The 20,717-nt window shown below is 41.5% G+C and overlaps 2 protein-coding genes across 4 annotated transcripts in view; one reads left to right on the plus strand and one right to left on the minus strand.

The window, feature by feature from the left end:
- morn5 (MORN repeat containing 5) overlaps positions 1-8,616 on the plus strand; it is a 15,637-nt gene extending 7,021 nt beyond the window's left edge. The window contains exons 5-6 of the mRNA XM_005735325.2: positions 5,924-6,016; positions 8,552-8,616. Coding sequence (XP_005735382.1) covers positions 5,924-6,016; positions 8,552-8,592 — 134 coding nt within the window. The 3' untranslated portion in view covers positions 8,593-8,616. The remainder of the gene's footprint in view (positions 1-5,923; positions 6,017-8,551) is intronic.
- A 57-nt stretch (positions 8,617-8,673) lies between these two features.
- On the minus strand, positions 8,674-20,332 carry lhx6a (LIM homeobox 6a). Of its 3 annotated transcripts, XM_005735324.2 has the most exons (10): positions 20,146-20,332; positions 19,808-19,913; positions 18,889-18,960; positions 18,449-18,631; positions 16,619-16,740; positions 9,875-10,095; positions 9,437-9,537; positions 9,247-9,342; positions 8,920-9,094; positions 8,674-8,770 (listed from the first exon to the last, which is right to left on the minus strand). In XM_005735324.2, the coding sequence occupies exons 2-10, from the start codon at positions 19,883-19,885 to the stop codon at positions 8,691-8,693; spliced, it is 1,128 nt and encodes a 375-aa protein (XP_005735381.1). In that variant the 5' UTR covers positions 19,886-19,913; positions 20,146-20,332; the 3' UTR covers positions 8,674-8,690. The 3 variants fall into 3 exon arrangements, with proteins under 3 accessions (XP_005735381.1, XP_005735380.1, XP_013766863.1); XM_005735323.2 differs by having other exon boundaries at positions 19,808-20,332; XM_013911409.1 differs by lacking the exon at positions 8,674-8,770 and having other exon boundaries at positions 9,012-9,074; positions 19,808-20,332.
- Between the last annotated feature and the right edge of the window lie 385 nt (positions 20,333-20,717).

Genomic DNA, 20,717 nt, shown 5'->3' on the forward strand with positions numbered 1-20,717 from the left:
TGGAAGTTGAGTTGAAAAAGAAGAGGAACCAAAAACTTTCCAACAATACTGAGACTCTGTTTTGATTTAGATAAATATGAAGTCAAACAGGAACTGTTTAATGGGTCTGTGCCTCTTTTTTCCCCCTTTGTTCATATGCAGTTTGTGTGGAGTGATGTGTTGTGTATGTGGCGAATGCTGTTACATACACTCTTTATGCTTATGTGTACTCTCCCTTTTGTCTTGGTATACAATTCTTGAGAAGAATGTCTTCGTATCCTGTATGGATTTATTTTTCAACCCTGGGAGGTGAAGGCATATTTGTCAGAGTGGGTGTGAAGACTGAATTTATTGCCTCGTGGTTTCCGCCCAGGATGAGGACTGCGGGGATGATGGGGCACAGGGAAGGTCCGCCCTCCCAGTGGAGAAGTTTGCATGCAGCAAGTAAGAGGAAGGAGATCCCTATGTCGCTGTGGGGAAAAATTGAGCCAATGAAGACAAAGTCATGAGACTTTGTCTTCATTGGCTCAATTTGCAAAAATTATTATTTTTACCCCCTGGAACCACATGTTGCTGCTTGGAAATATCTGGCTAAACTTTCCTTACCCGCCAAATCGGACCTTCTGCAAAGAAGCCGTTGCAAACTTGGACAAACAGTCCTTCTTGGAACAGCGCCAAGCAGCAAAACAATAGGATCTGTTGATAATTTTCCCCAAGAGGTTTTAGATTATTTTTGGAGTCAACGCGCTTTCTTGTCAGTGCCTGTATGTATGGAGGGATTTGTCAAAAACGGACCATGTAGAGTGATAGTGATAATGGAAGGTGGTGGGAGTGGACACAAAATACAAAAAAGCTACAGGGAAGAGGATTCAAGAGTGAGTTCGAACTATACGTTGTGTATTAAGACGGCTGTAGCCAAGCTGATTGTACTTTTTGGTTAGCAAAGTCCATTTGTAAAGCCTCGAGATAAGCATGTTTTGGAACCAGAAACAAAGAACTCAAAGGGCATTGTTACTCTAAAACACCTTGTTTTCGCCTCCTTTTGGCTGATGCTGATCATAATTTAGAAAATGCTGTATCCAATAAGAAGCCAGTGACTGAGACTGCGAACCTCTCAGAAAAATGTTTACCGAGGTCATTGCTAATGCCCTCTGCTGGCCATTGGAAAGAGTGCAACGCTAATGCACTTCCATCTTTTATATACAGTCTGTTTACAATCTCCAAATACGCTGGCTGTCTCCACACATTCTCAACTACGGTGCTCTTTTGCTTTATAAGCCTCAGATACAGATACAGATGTATTTCATGAAAGAGGATGCTGGCCATTAATAGAACGATCAGGAATTTGTTCCTCATATTCAAGTTTACTCAAGCTCAGCACCAAACCCTAAACCACTCCTCAAACGTGAGTTACTCTGGATAAATGCCAACGCCAAATAGTTGCAACTCAAACAGTGACAACAGTAATGGATGACCCTCTCTTTCTGAATCCAAGTGGTCTGCTCAGTTAATTCCACAAAGCCCATTACAAATATTCACTTTAATCATTGACCAAAATGACTCTGCAAGCCGACGGAATGATCTTTTTAACCTATAGATGATAAGTGTCCTCCTCCAACACGCTGACGCATGAAGTCAGTGTGTCGTTCTTGGCTGCTGTTTATTATTTCATTTAAGGTCATACAGTCTTGAAAAGCTAATCCGTCCTAAATTATCTGCTAAATTAGTTTTATGATTCTAATCAAGCAAAGAATTATCTTTTTTCTTTTTCTTATATCTAAAGTTAGTGATTTCATAGCCTCAGTTAAAATAATTTCTCATTAGGATTCGAGAGGCATTTCAAAGACTGGCACAGCTCCGCACAGTTATTGTTTTTGGTTTGATGACACTGGAAGAAGGGAGTTTGGAAAAGGGTCTCGAGCAGGAGTCAGACAGGTCACTTGGATACAAAGCTACCTCCTGCTTTGAACAGAGGACAGGAAAAAAGGAAGTGTGCACTGTGCAGTTATTGAAAGCGATTCAAAATACACATTCATCTATCGCAGATTTTGTTTCTGGTTTTACTACCTCTTCTTAAGTCCCACAGCAGTTTGTAGGTGGTGCAGTAGGTTACTTATTGCTCACCTGGAGAATAAACCAAGGGAAAATAAGAGTATAGTGCATGTCAAGCAGCAGATAGAGGGAGCACCTTTGTGCTCTAACTTTAAGAGTAGGGATGGGTATCGAAAACCGGTTCTTGTTGAGAACCGGTTCCCACTGTTTCAATTCCTTGGAATTGTTTGCCATTTTTGCAAACGATTCCCTTATCGATTCCAGTCACCCCGAATGATGTCACCACGTTGCGGAACGCCATTTAGCTGGCAGGAAACATGGCGGCTCAAACGCTCAAAAGTTTGATTGTACTTTACGAGAACAGGGCAACGTGCAATACTTGCAAAGTAGATATTTAATTAAGGGAGGAAACACTATATGCAAAAGCATTTGCTCACAAAACACACGATGACTTTAAATGAATGTTGTGTTTTTAATTCCACTCCGGACTCGTGAATCTCAACCCAGCAGCAGCGGTAACGTTTGCACGTCCTCTCCCGTTAATGCGGCAGGTAAATAATCAACTAACAGTGCATATTATGTTAGCGCGATCTGCCTTATTACAAAACCTGCCATTACTGTGCATTTAGGTGACCATGATGAGAGAGACAGTCTGGCTGGCTCAGATGCTGGCAGCTCTCGCTGCAGTCTACCGGTAGCGTCTCCTTTCAGGCCAGGATAGACGAATGTCACCGAGCAGTGACTAAGTTTGTGGTAAAAGGTTTGCACCCATTTGTCACAGCAGATACCCCGATTTTCGGTAAGTGAATGTGTTTAATTGTAGGCAGGGACATTACTGGATATTCTTGTGTAATTGCTACAGAATAATTTATGTTATACTTTGTTATTGCTACAGAAGAATATTTATTTTATAATTTTACATTTACAATTTTTTTTCCTGGGGACCCTGTGACACCCCATTTAAGAGCCATAGGCTGTGGATCTCTTAAGATCTCACTGTTGGGTTTGTAAGGCCATGCTACTCCTAAATTTCTATCTTGTTCAAAGAGAAGATATAAAACAAAGTTCTAAGCTATTCGACCTTAGTGTTCTCCTTTTTAAAAAAAGAATCGATAAAGAATCGAATCGTTAAACAGAATCGAAAATGGAATCGGAATCATGAAAATCTTATCAATACCCATCCCTATTTAAGAGTGATCTCACTAAATCAGTTGAGATTTTCGAATCCAGTTTAAAAGAACCAGATAGCCTGTAGGTGAGAAGGTTTGATAAATGCACATGATGTGAAAACAAACAACACTATAGATTTTTTTTAGACTGCAGTTCTGAAGCAGTTTGAGGTTTTTTTGTTTAATAATTTCTATTTTCATTATGATGAGATCGTTACAACAGTTGTGTCTTTCCACCCTCACTGTGTCACAGACAAACGCAGCTTAATTAAAACCAACAGACTGCAACACAGGGAAATGATTACTGTTAAATGTTAAGTCCAAATCACACAATCAACAGACTAAATATTTTTAAATACAAACAGCTCACAAGGCTATTTTTAATCTGCTTTGCTGCAGACTTCCAGGGACATACATTAGTACTTTAATTAGCCATTGCTGATGAAGATTGCTGCTAAAAGTTTGAAGGTATTAAGACATTTTGCACTGCTCTGTGAAACTGTAATTTAAAAAGAATGAGGGATGCATAGGTCACATCTGCGCTGGAAATCTCCACTGGCGAGTGCCTGAATACGTTCTGTTATTACTGCAAACAAACACACACACAATCAGTTGTGAATACTGCATTCTGTCTTGGCAACAGGCAGCTTCAGAAGGGGCCATGTGTTGCCATATTATTTGGAGCGTTTTCCTGTTTCTGGAATAACCGCTTCCAGTTGAGACTCTGGGCAGAGCAAGCTGCACACCGAACACATTCCACTGCCAAGGAAAACACCTCTCTGGTGACCAAAGCGCGGCCCCTCCCTTTGTCCCCTTCCAGCCAAGGTGTTTCACAGACAGATAGAAATCAGCCGGTCCGCTGGGGAGTGCAACATATCCTCACGCTGCTTTTCCTATAAAACAGGATTCCTGTGTTAATCCTGTGAGCCCTGGCAGATGGATTAATACATTTACAGCTAGAAATTGTAAAACCATCGCTGTTTCATGTTGTATGTGTGTGTCATCAAGACACAAAACCACATTAAAATTGGAGACAGATGACTTATTTATGTATGTTTGAATGTTTGTCTAAGTGTTCATTTTGTTGATTTCCATAGAGCCTTTGCTTAGAAACCAAAAGTGTGCTCCATCGATCGCACCAGTGAAGGGTCAGGTCGTTTCTCAGCGAGTCACAGAGTTCCTGTGAATATTATCCAAATTCTGGATTTACTTCAGCAGAACCTTGTTCATCTCTTATGCAACCACTGTGCTACAAGAAAACCCATTTTCGTTTTTGTAGTCAAGCCATGCTGTATATCTTTGTGTGCATGTATACGTATGTATGTATGTGTGCATGTGTGCTACACCACTGCCATTAGGCTGGAAGGAAACACTTTTCTCTCTGAGTGTATTTTGAGGATTAAGATAAACAGACTTTAACAAGGTGCCATTATCGCTTGCACACACTCCCCTCCTCTCACACACTCACATAAAGGTTCTCCATGTAGGTTGTTAGTCGACCAGAAAACTGTTTGTTTCTGTTATTGTTGTGTTGCTTTTCCTTCTTATAATTACCCCCCCCCCCCCCCACACACACACACACACACACACGCACGCACACACACACACCCCGGGATTTCACTGCAGTTATACCCATCCTGCCTGATAATTACCACCGTCAAAACTGCTAAATTTAAAAATCACAAAAAAGTGCTGTCCTCGCATGTAAATACGCCAGCCACCTGTACCCTCAGCTAACTTTAGGTGCCAATTACACGTGACTTAAATCCAGAGATAAACGCTGCCAACACTGAAGAGAGCGGAATTGCAGCAAATATGAAAATGCCCCCCAATCTAATTATCATTAAGGAAGGTTTTGGGGGGTTGGTGGTTAATTGAGGTCAGTCTCGTGGCCGCTCAGTTATGTGTGAGCTGCCGTAATTACCTTTTCCGCTAACAAAATGCGTTACAAAGATCCGCGGCGGCAGCTGCCCGCGTGTCCGTCGCGTTCAATTGACCTCCCGATCAGAGCAGGTAGAAAAGGAGAGGCAGAGAATGAGGGGAGAGGTCGTTTCACACTTGAAGAGGCTGTTAGTGTTGACGCCCTCGGCCGGCAATTACACACAATCAGCGGGAGAGCTGCAGACCTGCTCCTCTGTACAATGGAGCCCCGCGCGCGGTGGAACCTAGGGGTGAGGCCCGCGAGCCGCTCAAGTGCGTGCAGCTGTGCGCGCTCCAGAGAGAAAAGCCGACTTCCCCTGCAATTAGCTCCTCGTTTCAGTTTTTAACAACGAAAAACTGGTTTATTATCATCTCCTCTGGCAGTCGTTTCGGTTAAAAAGAAGAAGAAGAAGAAGAAAGGGAAAAAAAATTGGCGTCCATTTTTTGTGTGTGGGGGTTATTATTTATTGGTGTCTGAAGTGGCTCTGAGAAGTTATTTTCTGCTAATTGTCGGGCTTATCTTGCTTTGACAGATTTAACCGAGACTTAAATGGCACTTCAACGGTGCTGCCTCGCACTCAGTGCGACCTGCGGTGTGATAATGCTTGCTGTTAGGTTTTTGATTTAAACGTTTTAAGCGAGTTCAACCAAAAATGCTTCTTGCTGTGCGCCTTTATATGATTAAATCTGTACTATTAGAGTGTAGGTCAAAAGAATGGTTAAATGGTTCACTTTTATCTGGAATAAAAAGAAGAATAAAAAGATACAAATTCTAATAATTTCCCTTTGGATCTTTCCACCAGATGACCAGGAGCATGAGTGGATTGTGCGGACTTGTCGGAAGGCTTGGGATGAGGTTTGTGGCGCTGAGCCGGAAAAATCAGCTGCAGCCAGATGTGAGGAGAGCAGCAATGTTAACTTTTAGCATGTTATTTATTAAAACCGAGCTATAGGGAATTTCTGTCTTGTATTACATTTTGCATTAATGACTGAAAAGTAAATGATCAAGTCCATGCTTTTAAATCATCTCGTTTTATTTCCCCCCCACCCACATTGCTGCTGTGGCCTATGAATTCTGGGAGGTGCAACAGCCGCCTTTCAGTGCATTCATCTTAATTTCCATAATACTGTATGCATTACAGAGAGGGAGCTAGAGGAATGGAAAGAATCTGGGAAATACATTTACAATCAGTTTACAGGCAGCACAGAATACATCCAGTTTTATTACGTGCTTTGATTGCCATACTGTATTATTTCAGATTTACATCTCACACCCAGAAGAATTAGGACAGGCAATCAGTTTCCAACTGGGTTAAACAGTCTTTATACATGCTGCCCAAACAACTCTGTTATTCTAACTTTATCCAACAACACATTTCCCATCCCTGTAATAAGAATTGACTTATTTACAGTGAATTAATGATGTGCAAAACACCACAGATTGCTGGTGTAACACAAATGTGCCATTCATGTGTGAGGGTTGGTTTTGAGGGGCTTTGGTGCTTTTTTTGCAGGGTTTTTTTCATGCCTAAATGAAAGATTTTAGCAGGCATTCAAAAGTGAGTGTATTAAACTACAATCTGAGGTAATTTGCCAAAGATAGGAAATTAGCAGGTAACATTGACAAGGCTTTGATCTGCTGGGCGAGCGTCAGGCACTCATTAAATTACTCTTCAACATATCGCCATAAACTCCCATTAGCAGATCATCTTTTAAAAAAATATCAAATAAAATTAATAATGAATGAACACCCTTGACAGCAGGAGAAATTTCCCATAATGCACTCTTTGTCTTGCACAAAAATGCAGACCCAGCACACACACACACACACACACACACACACACACACACGCACACACGAGGATGTACACTGTTAACCACTAATCTAAGCACAAATGCTAAAGTAAACACACAAGAAGTGAAGTTACAGCGAAACACAATGCCTGACTTAAAAAAATACACATGGAACACAGAGTTACTTTATATTTATGGATTTTATTTGTGTATTTACCATTTGAAACTTCATTCCATCTGAGCCCGATTTAATTGTCTTACACACTTGTCTGTGCTTCGCAGTTGACATGTTTTGGAAAATTAAACGTGAATAATTGCTTTGTTAGTTTATCCTCAGAAATGATCCAAAGCCACCAAAAAAATATCACATTCTATTTTATTGCATTTTATTACACAAAACATTTATGATGCACAGTCTATCAAATAAACTTTTGTTTCATTTCATGTTTTTTTTTAAACAAAACAAACAAACAAAAAAAACATTTCAAATGGGGGAAAAAGTGCTTTACAGGGATTTACCATCTCAATAAATACAAGGACATTGAGGTCTTGTTGGATCCTGTTCTTCACACTATGGCCATGGAACTAAAATACAAATGCACACTCTATACCCCTGCCAAAACTCACACATTCACACACACAGACGCACACACATCTTAATATGTACAAACCCAGTCATTTTATACTGTCTATATTGTACCAATACAATATTCCCCGCCTGCTTGTGTGGAACACACACACACATACAGAGGCTGAACAAGCAACCTTATAAATTATAAATTAGTAACAATACACCTGTGGGAAAATCTGGAAATGTGGTCTGATTTTGCAGGAATGTGAAGTTTGACTTGTATGGTCATCTCAGACTTTCCTCTTTAAACAGGACTGTAACGGTTTAAAGTCTGCAAACTCCTGCTTATAACCGATGTTTTATTCACGCAACAGCTCCAATGTTGTCCTTTGCAGCTTCATTAAATGGTAAACAGACAAAATGCTACAACAGAGTCTATTAAATAGTTTGTGATTTTCTGCCAATTGAAGATTTAGGAGTCTCATAATTTTTCCTGCGTAATAACAGTTAAATGTTTAGTGAGAAATATCACTTTGGAAAAGATAAGGCACGTAATATTTTCTTGTCTCTAATTCTGCACCTCAGTTCGGTGGGAAAGGAAGGAGGAAGTTTCTGGTTTTCTGAGACGTCATAAAGTCAATATGTCATTCCGAAATAAAAAATATTTCAACAATCAAAGATTCCTGTTATATTTAGATTCCTTCATGGTTGCTTAGAGAGAAAAGAGCCAGGAGCCTTACCTCTAATGTGGTCTACTGTGGCCTTTGGGCCACAAAGCTAGTTCCCCTTTAAATTTCTCTTCGTGTTTTGACAGCACTTCAAGAAGTTTCCTTGCTCAGTTTATCCCTTTAAAGCTCCCTTCACCTCCACATTAGGTGGTGGCTGAGTAGAGTGGAGGATGCTGTACACGTGAAGCAAAAGGGTCCGTGTGATACATAGTCTGTGAGTTTAATGATAAACGCTTCAAAGTCGTTTTTGGAAGTCCTATCCCCAGAAAAGAACATAATCACAGATGGTTTTTTAGCTTTTATCTCGTTCATCCATTTCTCTTTTTTTCTGGTTTCAGTGGACAAGGCTCCTGCAATATTTGTCTCCTCTCCACGCTGACTCCTGGATGACCTTCGAGTTGGTTCATGAGACATCACTGATGTTAGATCAGGGGTTGGGATCGGGAGGTCAGGGGTCATAAGGGCCATGTCGGAGAACTAGCGACTGAGGGGGAGCTGAGGCAGCGACATGGCCTGATGAGAGAGACTCTGAGAGGTCAGGACAGAGAAGGGATGACCTGGGGAGCAAATCATAAAAAACACACAAGATTAAAAAAAAGAAAAGAAAAGCAAAATGTGTCTTACAAAGCAACTCCCATAATTTAAAAAGTCAAAACAAATACTAAAAATGATGTGCCTATTTACACCACAGTAAATGATAACTCACTGTCAATGTACCCATGAAGGGCCACCATGCGCGCTCGCTCGGGACTGCCAAACGGAGAGTAATGCAGCTCATCGGGCAGAGATGAGGGTATCCTGGACTGAGGATGACCTTGAGGAGCCCCGCTGTGCTGGGGCGTGTGCTTTTTATGTCTTGCTCTGCAGTTTTGAAACCACACCTATGAAGATGCAATGTAACCAGACATCATGTGGCTATATTCTTAAAGTTTATCTTTTCAGTGTACTGTAAGAATGTGTTCCATTAGTTTAGCATTTTAACATTTAATTATATTGACGTCATCCATTCGTGCTTTTTATACACACTGCTCACCTGTATGACTCTTCTGCTTAGGCCTGTCATGTCAGCTAGTTTCTGTAGCGTCTGGGCATCCGGATTGTTGTCCTGAGCAAATTGTGCCTGCATGATCTGCACAATGAGACAAAATATTAGGTACTGTGTCAGGGCTTTGGCACAGTAAATCAACGTTGTGCACTTCGGTGTTGCTGAGAGCGTTTCTCACCTGTAGCTGTTCTGCGGTGAACGATGTCCGTGCTCTTTTGGCCGGTTTGGGTTGACTGTCTTGTTCTGTTGGAACTGCTCCCTCTAATGTGATGCCATTGCCTACAAAAATACACACACGCATGCAAGTCAGATAATAGTTCAGTGATAAATAAAGTGACTATAGATGTCAGGAGACATCTATAGTCTCTTTGAAATGTATCATATCAAAGGGACCTCAGGAGTTTTGATGCCCCAGCAGGGACCCAAATTTAAGAGCCGTGGCCTACTTTTCTACTCTTGCAGCATAACATGCTAATTCTGTAGGTATTACCGTTCTCAGAAAATTAACAGATATCAATCATTTGAAATAGTTATGACAAGGAATGATTCAATCAGGCAATAAATTTGCTGAAAAGCACAGCTTCAGATATATCTTGTCATTTACCCAACCACTCACCGCTCTCAGCTGCTCGTTTGAGGTTCTCCACCATGGTGTCGTAGTGGATTCGGCACAAGACCTTCTCCTCCACCAAACCAAACTCTTCTCCCGTGGACAGCTGCCTCTTACACGAGTAGCAGGCAAAACATGCCAAGTGGTATGCGTTCCCCCTTGCACGCCGCACCCAGTCGCTGGCGTATATCTGCCGCCCGCAGCGGGCACACTTAGTACCAAACCTACTGTGAGGGGGATAAGAACAGAGCAGCAGAATGAGGAATTATGGGTAAAAAAAGGGAAAAAGATAAAATTGTTGCAGAACAGAAAATGAAACATACACAGTGATTTCCTTTTCTTTGAGAATATTTTCTTGAAGTGAAGTTTGACATGAATTTGTTTTTTAATTTCTGGCAAAGCTCAGAAGCTTTAAAGGAAACCTTGGAGGAGGAGGATATGGCTTTCAGAAAAGATTCCTGAGTGCGGCTGCAAGCTGAGCCTTGAATGCAAACAAACCAACACCTGTAATTTCCTGACTGATGCATGAAGCCCCTGACACATATATACACACACACAAAAACACACATAAGTCAGGTTGGCTTTAAACACAATGGAATATGAAGAAAAACCCAGATGACATCATTCTAGATCGCCTCGCTGTAACTGATAGCAACAGCGAGGTTGGCGGTGAATAAACCCAAACCACCTGACTTGCTGTTATGGATGGGTGGTTGGTGGGAGAGAGAAAGAGGGTCAAAGATGTAAGGCTAGAAATGCTTCAAGACAATTCCTCATTAGCAAGAAATAAGATAGCTGAACATCTGCTTAGTTTAAATATTTTAAATGAGGGGGATAAAACGGCACACGGGGGTCAAAGAAGAAATAAAGGCTGCTGTAGATTTATAACTAATCCCACAAAAAGGCCTTCCTATCCCGTATGTCGGTGGCCATTCTTCTAAAAAGAAAAAATGTAAATCCCAAATATTAAAAAAGTTTTTTCAAATGTAATAGTACATTAGTAATATGTGTGTAGAAATTAGTCAAATTGAGCTGCAGCACTTGTGCTTTATGAAATAAGATATATCAGACATAGGCAATACAGATGGAAAAATGTCGAATATCTCATATCCCTTCACGAGATTGTGTTTACTGTGCAGCTGGGTCCGTGGAGTATCCAAATAAATCTCCATTTTATTGCAACAGAAATATTATAGATGCTCCCTGTTTTGCACAAGAATAAAAAGATATTAAGCGCCTCATTTGAAGGACCCATTATGGGTTTTAATGGGTATCAAACGCTTTAGGTTGGAGATGGTTATGGTTATGTTAAGAGCCATTGTTGGGGTCGGCAGCTGCCAATTCTGCTGGAGGAGGCCAGATTTGTAAGCAGCCTGAAAGAAAGTGCTTCTTCAAGGGTAAAACTGGCGTGGAAGGGGGTGGGGATAAACATGCGCAGTGTGCTGCACTGTACAGCCGGATTTGTGTACATTCATCAGCCGTGCTCACCCCGATATTTCGCTCGCTGCTCCATACACAGCCACAAACATGAGCCATATTTAGAGTCAGAGGTCAGTGGAGCTGGCGGAGGGCAGGGAGCCGGAAAAGAGCAGTCATGGAGAGAGAGAGAGAGAGAGAGAGAGGACGTAAGCGACTGAGACAGGGAGTCGTAGGGCTGGGGGGAAATGGCAAAGTGGAGAGCGTAAGCGGCGGAGAGAGCGAGCAAAGAGAGCTGGGGGTGCAGAGGAGCACAAGGGCTGCCAAGTGAGTGGGTTTGGCAGCGTATGCGTGCACTCAAGTCCACTCTATCTAGGATGAAAGCATACTAAGGCCCTGACATCTCACAAGCTTGTAACCCTCCTTATGTGCAGGAGCTTGTTTGCCAGAAGTCACTTTTATGCATGTAGTGTGGTGCAGACTATTTATGGGGCATCATTAGGCGACTACTGTTTGAGGGTCAGCCTAGTTTTTATCATCACAGGTCAACAAATTATATAGATATCACAACAAATGCAAAAAATGGTATTCATCAAAGGGGAAAAGCAGTGCGACTGTAACAGCGAGTCCTTGTGATGACCTCCAAGGAAAATTGGCTGGCGTGGCACCCACTAAGGCCTTAAGTTGTCTCTGATATGTTCAGATTTAACCAAACAACCTCTTATGTGCCATTAAAGCCGCTCCGGGAGACAAATGGAGTGCACGGCTCACTGTACGATATCCTTTCAGACTGTTACAGAGAAGTCGGGCCTGTTTCTACAGTAAAGAGGAAAACATTGTGGAACGTTGCAGCTAATGCAGCATGACAGCTTGTCAGTTTCATGGTCTGAGACAGAACCCAGAAAAAGCTGCAAACCATCCCTTGTTTTAACCCCCTCCTCCTCTTCTGTCTTCCTGCCCTCCCTCTTACTTCTGCACCCATACTTTTTCTGTATCTTATTTTCCCTTTGCACCAAAAAAACTGATGTTTATTTTGGATCCGTGTCAATCCTCGCAGCCCTTATATCACTCACCGCAAAACTTCCTTTCCTCCTCAGACTTCTCCTATTTGCTCCCCTTATTCTGTCTAATTTTTACTCTTTTTTTATAGAGTAATTCACCTGCTGCTGAAAGAGGGGCCTGAGGAGGTACACGTTTTTTGGATTATTTATGATGTGCTCTGAGAACATGCTAATCTCTATTAGATTTGTCCTGAGAGAGGCTGTGCGGTTTGTGTGCGAGAGGTTCACATTAGGCTGACAGGATTCTGAGCTGAGAAAAAGAGGGGGAAATGTTTCATATGCTTTATGTCTTTTAACAGGTTTTAATAGATCAGGGTTTTATGGATAAACCCTGCAGAAAATACAAGTCCTTGACACTCTCATCCGCTGCTCTTTTAGCCTGTAGTAACTAGGAATACGGGCAGTTTTCTTTGGAACAGCCAATCTGATTTTCGGCATGAATAATGTAGTGCAGCGCTTTAACTGAGCAGCGTAACACTGTGTGTCACAGATGTCTTATTATAATTTTAATTCATTCGCTTCTTGATAAAAATCTCTGTAGCTGCTGCTCTCCTTTGTTGCTATGGAGACCTAATCAGCTAACCAGAGGTGGGTGGTTGATGAATAATTATTATTGCAAAGAAATAAAAAAATTCAAGCGCACACACACACACGCATAAAGAGACATGCACACATCCACATGTGCTCTCATCTCACCCACGAAGTTCATTACATACGTGGACTCTGGTTACAGTGTCAGTGTCACGGGGTGCCCCTGATTAGGGCAACTTCCTGTGTGGCCTGCAGCTCACGGACGCGGATGGGGTTTCTATGGGGCAAGGCGAGGGAGGGCTGCAAGGAGGCGAGGGGGGAGAGGGGAGGAGGCTGATATAGAAATGGTTTGCGTATGTGTGTGTGGTAAAGAGAGAGAGAGAGAGAGAGAGAGAGAGAGAGAGAGAAAGCAAGCCCCCAAGGCCTGACATGGGTTTGAGAGGCACAGCGGGGGCTCTGTCCTGCACCCCTATAACGCTGACATCGCCCCCACCCAACCTCTGCATACACATACACACGTATATGGAGGGAAACCCACTCTGATTTCCTGCTATTACGCCCCATTAAAGCAGCTGTCAGTCCAAAGCCAGATGAGAGGCTGACACAGATGAGGAAATATCTCCAGAGGTTTGAAAGCAGCCCAAAGGATCTGGACTTGCAGCAGTGTTTAGCCTAGTTTAAATCTGGCCTAAACCCAGATTACAGTTTATATTTACAGAAGTAACCATTGCACAGGCCCCAGCCCTGCAGCAAAGCTTCAATGCAGCATTTTTTTAAATAGCATCACATTCTCAGAGTGACTTATAAGGACATCGAATCCAAAAGTACTGATGTTATTGTGCAAAAGAGGGGTTTCGTCCACATATTGTAACCATACTAACTATTCTCTTGCAGTAGTTTTTAATCTGCGTATCTGCATTATGAACTCTTTTATGACTGTGCTTGTCATCCCTGTCTTTAGAGTCATAGTTCTGTACAGCAGATAGATGACAAATGTGAGGTAAACTGTGGAGCGGTTTAGGTCCTTTGACCAGTTTTTAAACTTCTAAATTTAGGAAATTAGTTGCTTAGCATTTTGTGAAAATAACTATAAGTTTTTCTTATAAAACATCTGTCCAGAAAAACCCCTTTCATTTACACCCTTAATTAAAAAACGTTTTAAACAAAATTAGGAAAAATAACAAGAGTAATAATACGTTTTATTTTAGGGGGAAATGTGTCAGTTTATGTGACAGTTTAATTTAGACCCCCCAGTTTCTATGACTTAAATATTTTCTTAGCTTTCTGTGCGTTTAAATAATTAATTAACAGCCATATAGGTTTAAAAATGCCACTTAACTACATCTATGACCAAATTAACCAGAAAGAGGCCCTAAGTGACCCTCATTATACACAACAAACGCATTTCATTTTTACCCAGGATGCAGAAATCAACCACTACAGAGCAAAGAAAATTAAATTAGCACAATAATGACAAATGGCTTTTAATATCTGGGGCTAAAATGCTGCAGTAATTCTAAAAAGAGATTAGATTAGATTATTGAAGTCTTTGGCGTCTGATTATGTACATTTGTTGCCACTTTCAGGCCTTTAAAACGCTAAAGAGTAAGTGACTAAATATTGTCAGATGCCTTGATGATTAAAAGAAATAATAATTGCTGCAGTGTTGCACTTCTCCTATAATGGGACGACGCCACATTGCCGAGGTTTTCTCTGTTTTAATTCGTTGGCGCACAGAGAAAGAGAAGCAATCTGATGAAAGACAACTCTACCAACAAGTGACAATATAGCTTAAAACAATCAAGGGCTTAAAACTCTTTGACTGTAAGAGAGCTTAAACTGTTTTATTCATTACCATCTTTGGAGATCTGATACTATGACGTATTTAAGCGTCCACATTTAAAAAGCATTTCTGAGTCTCTCAGTGATCAGTGAGCAGTGTGTAGGTAAATTCTGAGGGAGCATTTAACCAGAGCTGGGTTGGTAAAATATTATGGTGCGGCAGAGCAAACACGAAAGTCTCCATTTTCGGGAAAAAATCAGCAAAATGACTGGCAGCTGCTAGACATGCATAAATAAACAGAGATCTGTGTGTGTTGGTGACCAGTGTGTGCGTGTGAGTAGGTGGATTATGTGTGCAGGTGTTTGCATTGGGCATTTCTGCTAATACCCATTTCAAAGTTTCACATTTGTGTTTTTATGTTTCTTATTACATGTTTGTCCGTGTGCAGGTATCTGTCTCAGGGTGTGTTTTCAGTTTGGACATAAGCCACATTCACACGAGTTACATGCTGACCAGGCACTCGGGGCAGTCTAATTGCTGGTCTGGAGGCTTGAGGGTCTTGGGTGGGGAGACAACTAATTGCTGGTGATTATAAACCTCAGAGCAGTGACTTGGTGTCAGATTTTGATCAGACAAACACTAACGCTCACTTGCTGCTCCATGCACTCACTCACACACACACACACACACACAGAGCATTAAGCACAAATTGGCACACGTGTCCATACGATTAATACACCAGCTCCAGGCTACTGAACAGAAATTTACCATACTGATGCTGCTGTGGCTGTGAACCCCATTTAACCCTGTACTACCACACACACACAGGCCTGCACACATTTTTATATTTTCCTCTTGGCACTCACAAAAACACACAAAAAGGGAATAGAAAACTGAGTCAACACATCAGACAGGCTTTCTTAGTCCAGCTTGTATTGTAATAAAATTGTACAAAATTTGCCTACGCATTCATGGCATGTTGTATACAGACGGCATACAATTTTATTTTGTATTATTTTAGATATATTATCAGAGATATTTAATTTTTAAGGTTTACTAAACAATCATCATTGGGTTTTTTATTATTATTGTTATTAGGCTTGATTCTCTAATTGAAATTGTATTTGTTTTTTAAAAATGAGACATATCCTTTTATTATAGAATAGATAGGCATTTCCTTTTTTGCACTTAAGCTCTGTTTGTCTTTAGGGACCGACTAAATCCGGACAGCTCAAACTGGCATTTCCGCCAATTTCCATTTACATCACGTGTCCCTGTCAGGGTGTTAAAACAGTTATCCGCGCGCATCGTGGCACGTGGTGTGTTAATTTTGTACCTCATTCAAGACTGAGTCATGAGAAAATGATTTCACCAGCTTTTAGGCACTAAATGCTGGAGAAAGGATCCAATGATCGGGCAGTTGCAAAACACAAAAACACGCCCAGCCAGTCTGGCACAGTGCACTGGAAATGCATAAATAAGCGAAAAGAAACTAAAGTGTGCTAACTTTAATTTGCCTTTTAAGATCTGATATGATCAAAGCGGTAAAGAGAAGCTGGTCATAACAAGGTCAAAAGCGTTTTCTTTAAGTAGCGTAAAACTACACAGCCCACAACTTTTTAAACACTTTAGGGAAATTTTCCCAGAGTGCAGCACTCCAGTGTTTTTCCTTTTATAGGCCTAGCTGCTGAAAATGTCGCGTTTTTTGGATAGCCATAACAAAACTGTGAATCTTTCAGCCCTTCGCTGTAGGCAAAAGCTTTTATTTTGTTACACACTTTCAGTTTTTGAAAAGGCTTTTCAAGAATATATGAGGCAACCCACATGCATACGTTTCAAAGGATAAGCGTGCGTGAGTGCACGTGTGTGCGACAAGAGAGAGAGAGGGGGAGAAAGAGAGCTGTGCTGGCAGAGGGGCGGACGTGGTATTTTGAAAACACGGCCATAAACTTACCCTACCTGAAATAATCCATTTTACAGAAGATCTCTTTGTTTTTGATGTAGCAGCTGCTGTGCTGACGTAGTGACGTCCTGCACACTGAGCACTCCAGACAGCGCACGTGCCAAATCAGGTTGTTCACCTGCAAAGAGACACCAAGCGTGTCAAACACACACAAACTGATGATATAAGGCAGCATTAAGGACTTAGGGTGTCTGCTGTGGTGAGTAATGACTCTGTCACACTGTGGAACACTGACGTGATGCAGCAGCATGCGTTATGAACGCGCCTGCGCAAATCCGATCGATCGTGAGCTTATTTTGAATGTTTATGAGAGCTATAAATAAAAAAAATTGTAAACAATTTTTAAAAATGCATTTTTACTCATTATTGTAAATGAATAAATAAAATACAAAAAACTCTAAATGATAAAAATACCTCACAATTTTGAGCCATTTATGAATATAATGCTGAAACTATAAGGCGTGCATCTTATCACAGATGTTTCTGTAATTTAGCAATATGCTTTTTAGGAGGTTTTTTTTTTTTTTTTGCTTGTTTGTTTTGTCCTAAAACATATTTTATTGGCCATTACGATATTATACGAAATATTAAGGCATCAACCGATATTTTCTGTGACTGGATTTTTTTTCTTCGTTAAACAGCACTATAATCGTTTAGGAAAACAATAATTTAAAAAATGTTTAAAAACCTTTTTTTTTTTAAATTATACTTTTGCAAGCTTACAGGCAGCAAAGCCATCCGGCTTGTCTATTTATTCATATGAGAGTTAAAGGAGGCTGCCAAAAACACTTGCCCTAATGTTAGATTTATATTTATAACCTTAAATGATTATTAGTACTTATTATTATTATTTGGCCTAATAGATATATTTTTCGTTGATGAATTTTAGTTTTTTAAATTATTATTTTGAATACGGTGTTAAACGATCAGTCCCGACATTTAAAATCATGGGAAAAATGTATTACTTTTTTTTAAATGGCTAAATAAAGAAGACAAACAATTGTTGCACACAAAAGATTTTAATTGTTTAGTTTTTGAGATCGTATAAATTAAACCTATCCAGAGAATTTACAACATGTATAGACAAAACGTCTTCTATAGATAATTGCAGATGAAAAATACAATAAAATAAAATAAAAATTTCAGCGTGACTAATTTATTATAATAGCATAAACGTTTAATTTAAGACCAGACATTAAATATTTAAATAAAACAATCTCATTTGTCTTATCTGTCCCGCGGATGGAGAACGTAGGCAGATAACGAACTAATGATCTTCACACTTCCTGACACACACAGAGGGCCGCGCGCGCACTGTTTGGGGTTGGAAAGCGCACGCGACAAAAGCAGGGCGTCCTGGCTGTGAAACAGCAAAAGAACCAAAACATCCCTGTTGTGACTGTCTGCGGTCTCCCAAACACAGAGCGCCGTTTAATCTCCGTTTCCTGAAATGTTACGGTGGCGATAACATAGCTGAGATTTAGAAACAGATCGCCTCTTGTGTCTTTTCCTGTTTTCCGAGTTGGCTAGATAATAAAAGTTTTAAGTAAGTCAGGCATATAGCTGCTTTCAAATATCATTGCAACCTTTTTTTCTTTTTCTTCTGTTTTCAGTTTGAAGTTGTATTTATTTATTTTTGCTTTCAATCTCCAAATTGCGTTAAATTCCGTGCAAACATACGGCGGGCCCCCAAATCCAAAAATAAGGGCAGAGTCAGCACAGCATCCTTCTTCATTAGCTCCCGATTGCCTTGTGCAGACGAACTATTTCTGTCTGTTAATGTAAAAAGGAAAACAAAAAGTCTAAAAGTATGGCCGGCCTCTCACCTTCAGTAAGTATCTGTCCAGGATCTCCAGACCACAGCTGGCGCACAGGTTCTTCCCGGTGGACGGCACCGAGCTGGTGGTGGAGGTCGGCGAGCACACGGAGGGGGTGGACGGAGTGCTGGGGGAAGAGCGGGTGTCCTCCCGCTCCATGTTGGACCGCTGGGATTCTCCGTCCGAGTGAGACTGCAAGAGGGCATCAGCAGAGCTCAGCACTGACACACACACACACACCGATCATCCTCATCAGCGCGTTGACAGTTTTCAGGTGTCGCCATTTTTTTACCATGCGTTTGCACTGCAGTGCGCGCATAATTCACAAATTTTCGCCAGCGCGAATGCGCGTGGGCCAAACGGTCATCCGCTGCACGCTATCGGCGCACTGAAAGAGCCTTTTTTAAACATATATGTTTTAAAGCATAAACGGGCAATAAAGCTCTCACCATTGGCGTGTGCTTAGAGTCCACACTGCAGCGCGAGGCTCCCGGTGTGCTCTGGTGCTCGGTGGAGATCACCTACAAGAAAACGATCAGTGAGCGGCAGGTCGTCACTTTCTCCGTCTCATCGTCAGCTGAGCCGAGCAATCCTCGGGATACATTTGCGGACAGCTCTCCGAGGCTACTCCTATTTAAAGTAGTCCTGACAATAAACCCCCGGTTAAACCTGTTTAAAAGCCCCCTGCAACAAAAGGCAATGTTTTAATGAAGCTATCTCAAATTGGATTGATTTTGTTCCCCCTGCCCTTAACCCATGCCTCTCAGAATAATAGTATTTTCTTCGCAATCCAGGACACGAGACTGGAGGATGGGGAGTGGAGTGGTGTGTGTGTGTATGTGTGTGTTTTCGGTGGGGGGGACTACCTGTAATTACAAATAGCTTGAAACGCTGGGGGGATAAGAGGGACACGGAGTGTCAATTTCAACTGTCAATCAGGGTGGAAAAAAGGCAACGGTCACCCAAAGAATTGCAAATTTGATTTTTAATGGCTGTAATTAAAATCTAATTCTCTTCACGCGAGTTGGCAGCGCTCGAGAGGCTCACGGACAGCAAATCACGCCATTCATACGCAGAAGAAGCGCGTGCAGCTGATCTCCACATACACACAAGAAACATGATTCTTGTGAGATCGCGGAGAGACAAAAAAAATAAAAATCCCCGCACGATCCCCTCCCCGGGGGGCTGCCAAAGAAACTGCGCGCTTCTGCCGTCCGTCCCGTTCAGTGAGAGAAGAAACTGGCATGTTGAAAATATCCCACAGTAAAGCTAGAGCCTAGTATAGCATCCGCACTGCACATATGACTAGCTGCAAGTAGAGTCATTTTAAACCTTTTTTTTAAAGGCCCAAACACTGCGTGTCAGTACCTGCTTTGTTGGGATTCCTTCGGACAGAATTTTATTTCCCTCTGAAAGAGGGGACAACACTTCATTTTTCCAGTACATGAACCCCTGGCGTCTCAATTTCCAGAGTCTGGGATCAGGAGAATAGTCGGCGATGGGCGTGAAAAACAAAAGAAAAAGAAAACAAAAAAGCAAAAAATGGGGAAAAACAGTTATATCCGTACCATGAATGAACTGTGGCGCGCACTTTTGTTTTACAAAAAAGTGTCTCTTTAAAGCACGAACACGGTCTGTCACGGCAGTGATGCAGCCACGCAGCGCCGGAGAGTTTTGCTTGCTGCTCTTCACAACAGATTTCTTACGTTTGCCCTTGTCTCTCTCTCTGTCTTCTTCTTCTCTCTTTCCCTTTTCTGATCGGGGGTCCGACCACAGGAAGTGAATCAAATCAAGGCGCCTCGTAAAAACTCCCCCCAAAAAGAAAAGCTTTTGAGGTTCAGCAGAGACCTGCGGGGCTGCACAGGCGAGCGGAGAACCTGAGTGTCTCTACAGAGCTGCAGTGAAAGTTGTGCGAGACTCTGGCCTGCCTTATAGTTAAAGAAGGGGGAGGGCGAGTAAAGAGTTTCATGTGCGTGAGAAGGCTGGACGCGCAGTTCGGAACAGTTCTGATTCCTCAAAGCTCTGCTGGTGGATGTTTGATATCTTAGACATTTATAGCAGCAGAGGGGAAAAAAAATAAAATTATACTTGTTTATATGATTGTCATTTATTTGCTACTGGAAATATACAGCTGGCGTTGACCGCGGACAACAATGCGGCAATTAACGCACAAGTTTGCGCTCGAAAACCAAAGTTTTTGTTATATACACGCTGATTGTTGTGTATATGCGGATGAAACCATATGTATGTTCTTATTACTCATATATATATATATATA

This window comes from Pundamilia nyererei, unplaced genomic scaffold (assembly GCF_000239375.1).
Source record: "Pundamilia nyererei isolate P.nyererei 1_Seehausen unplaced genomic scaffold, PunNye1.0 scaffold00063, whole genome shotgun sequence".
Taxonomy (NCBI): domain Eukaryota; kingdom Metazoa; phylum Chordata; class Actinopteri; order Cichliformes; family Cichlidae; genus Pundamilia; species Pundamilia nyererei.

What these genes read in the sequence shown, in the direction of transcription:
- lhx6a (XM_005735324.2), bottom strand. Translation starts at nt 19,885, where the DNA reads ATGTACTGGAAAAATGAAGTGTTGTCCCCTCTTTCAGAGGGAAATAAA. An exon ending in CAAACGAGCAGCTGAGAGCG is followed by an intron (nt 9,538 to 9,874) that starts GTGAGTGGTTGG and finishes GTATTTTTGTAG; the next exon opens with GCAATGGCATCACATTAGAG. An exon ending in TAAGCAGAAGAGTCATACAG is followed by an intron (nt 9,095 to 9,246) that starts GTGAGCAGTGTG and finishes GCATCTTCATAG; the next exon opens with GTGTGGTTTCAAAACTGCAG.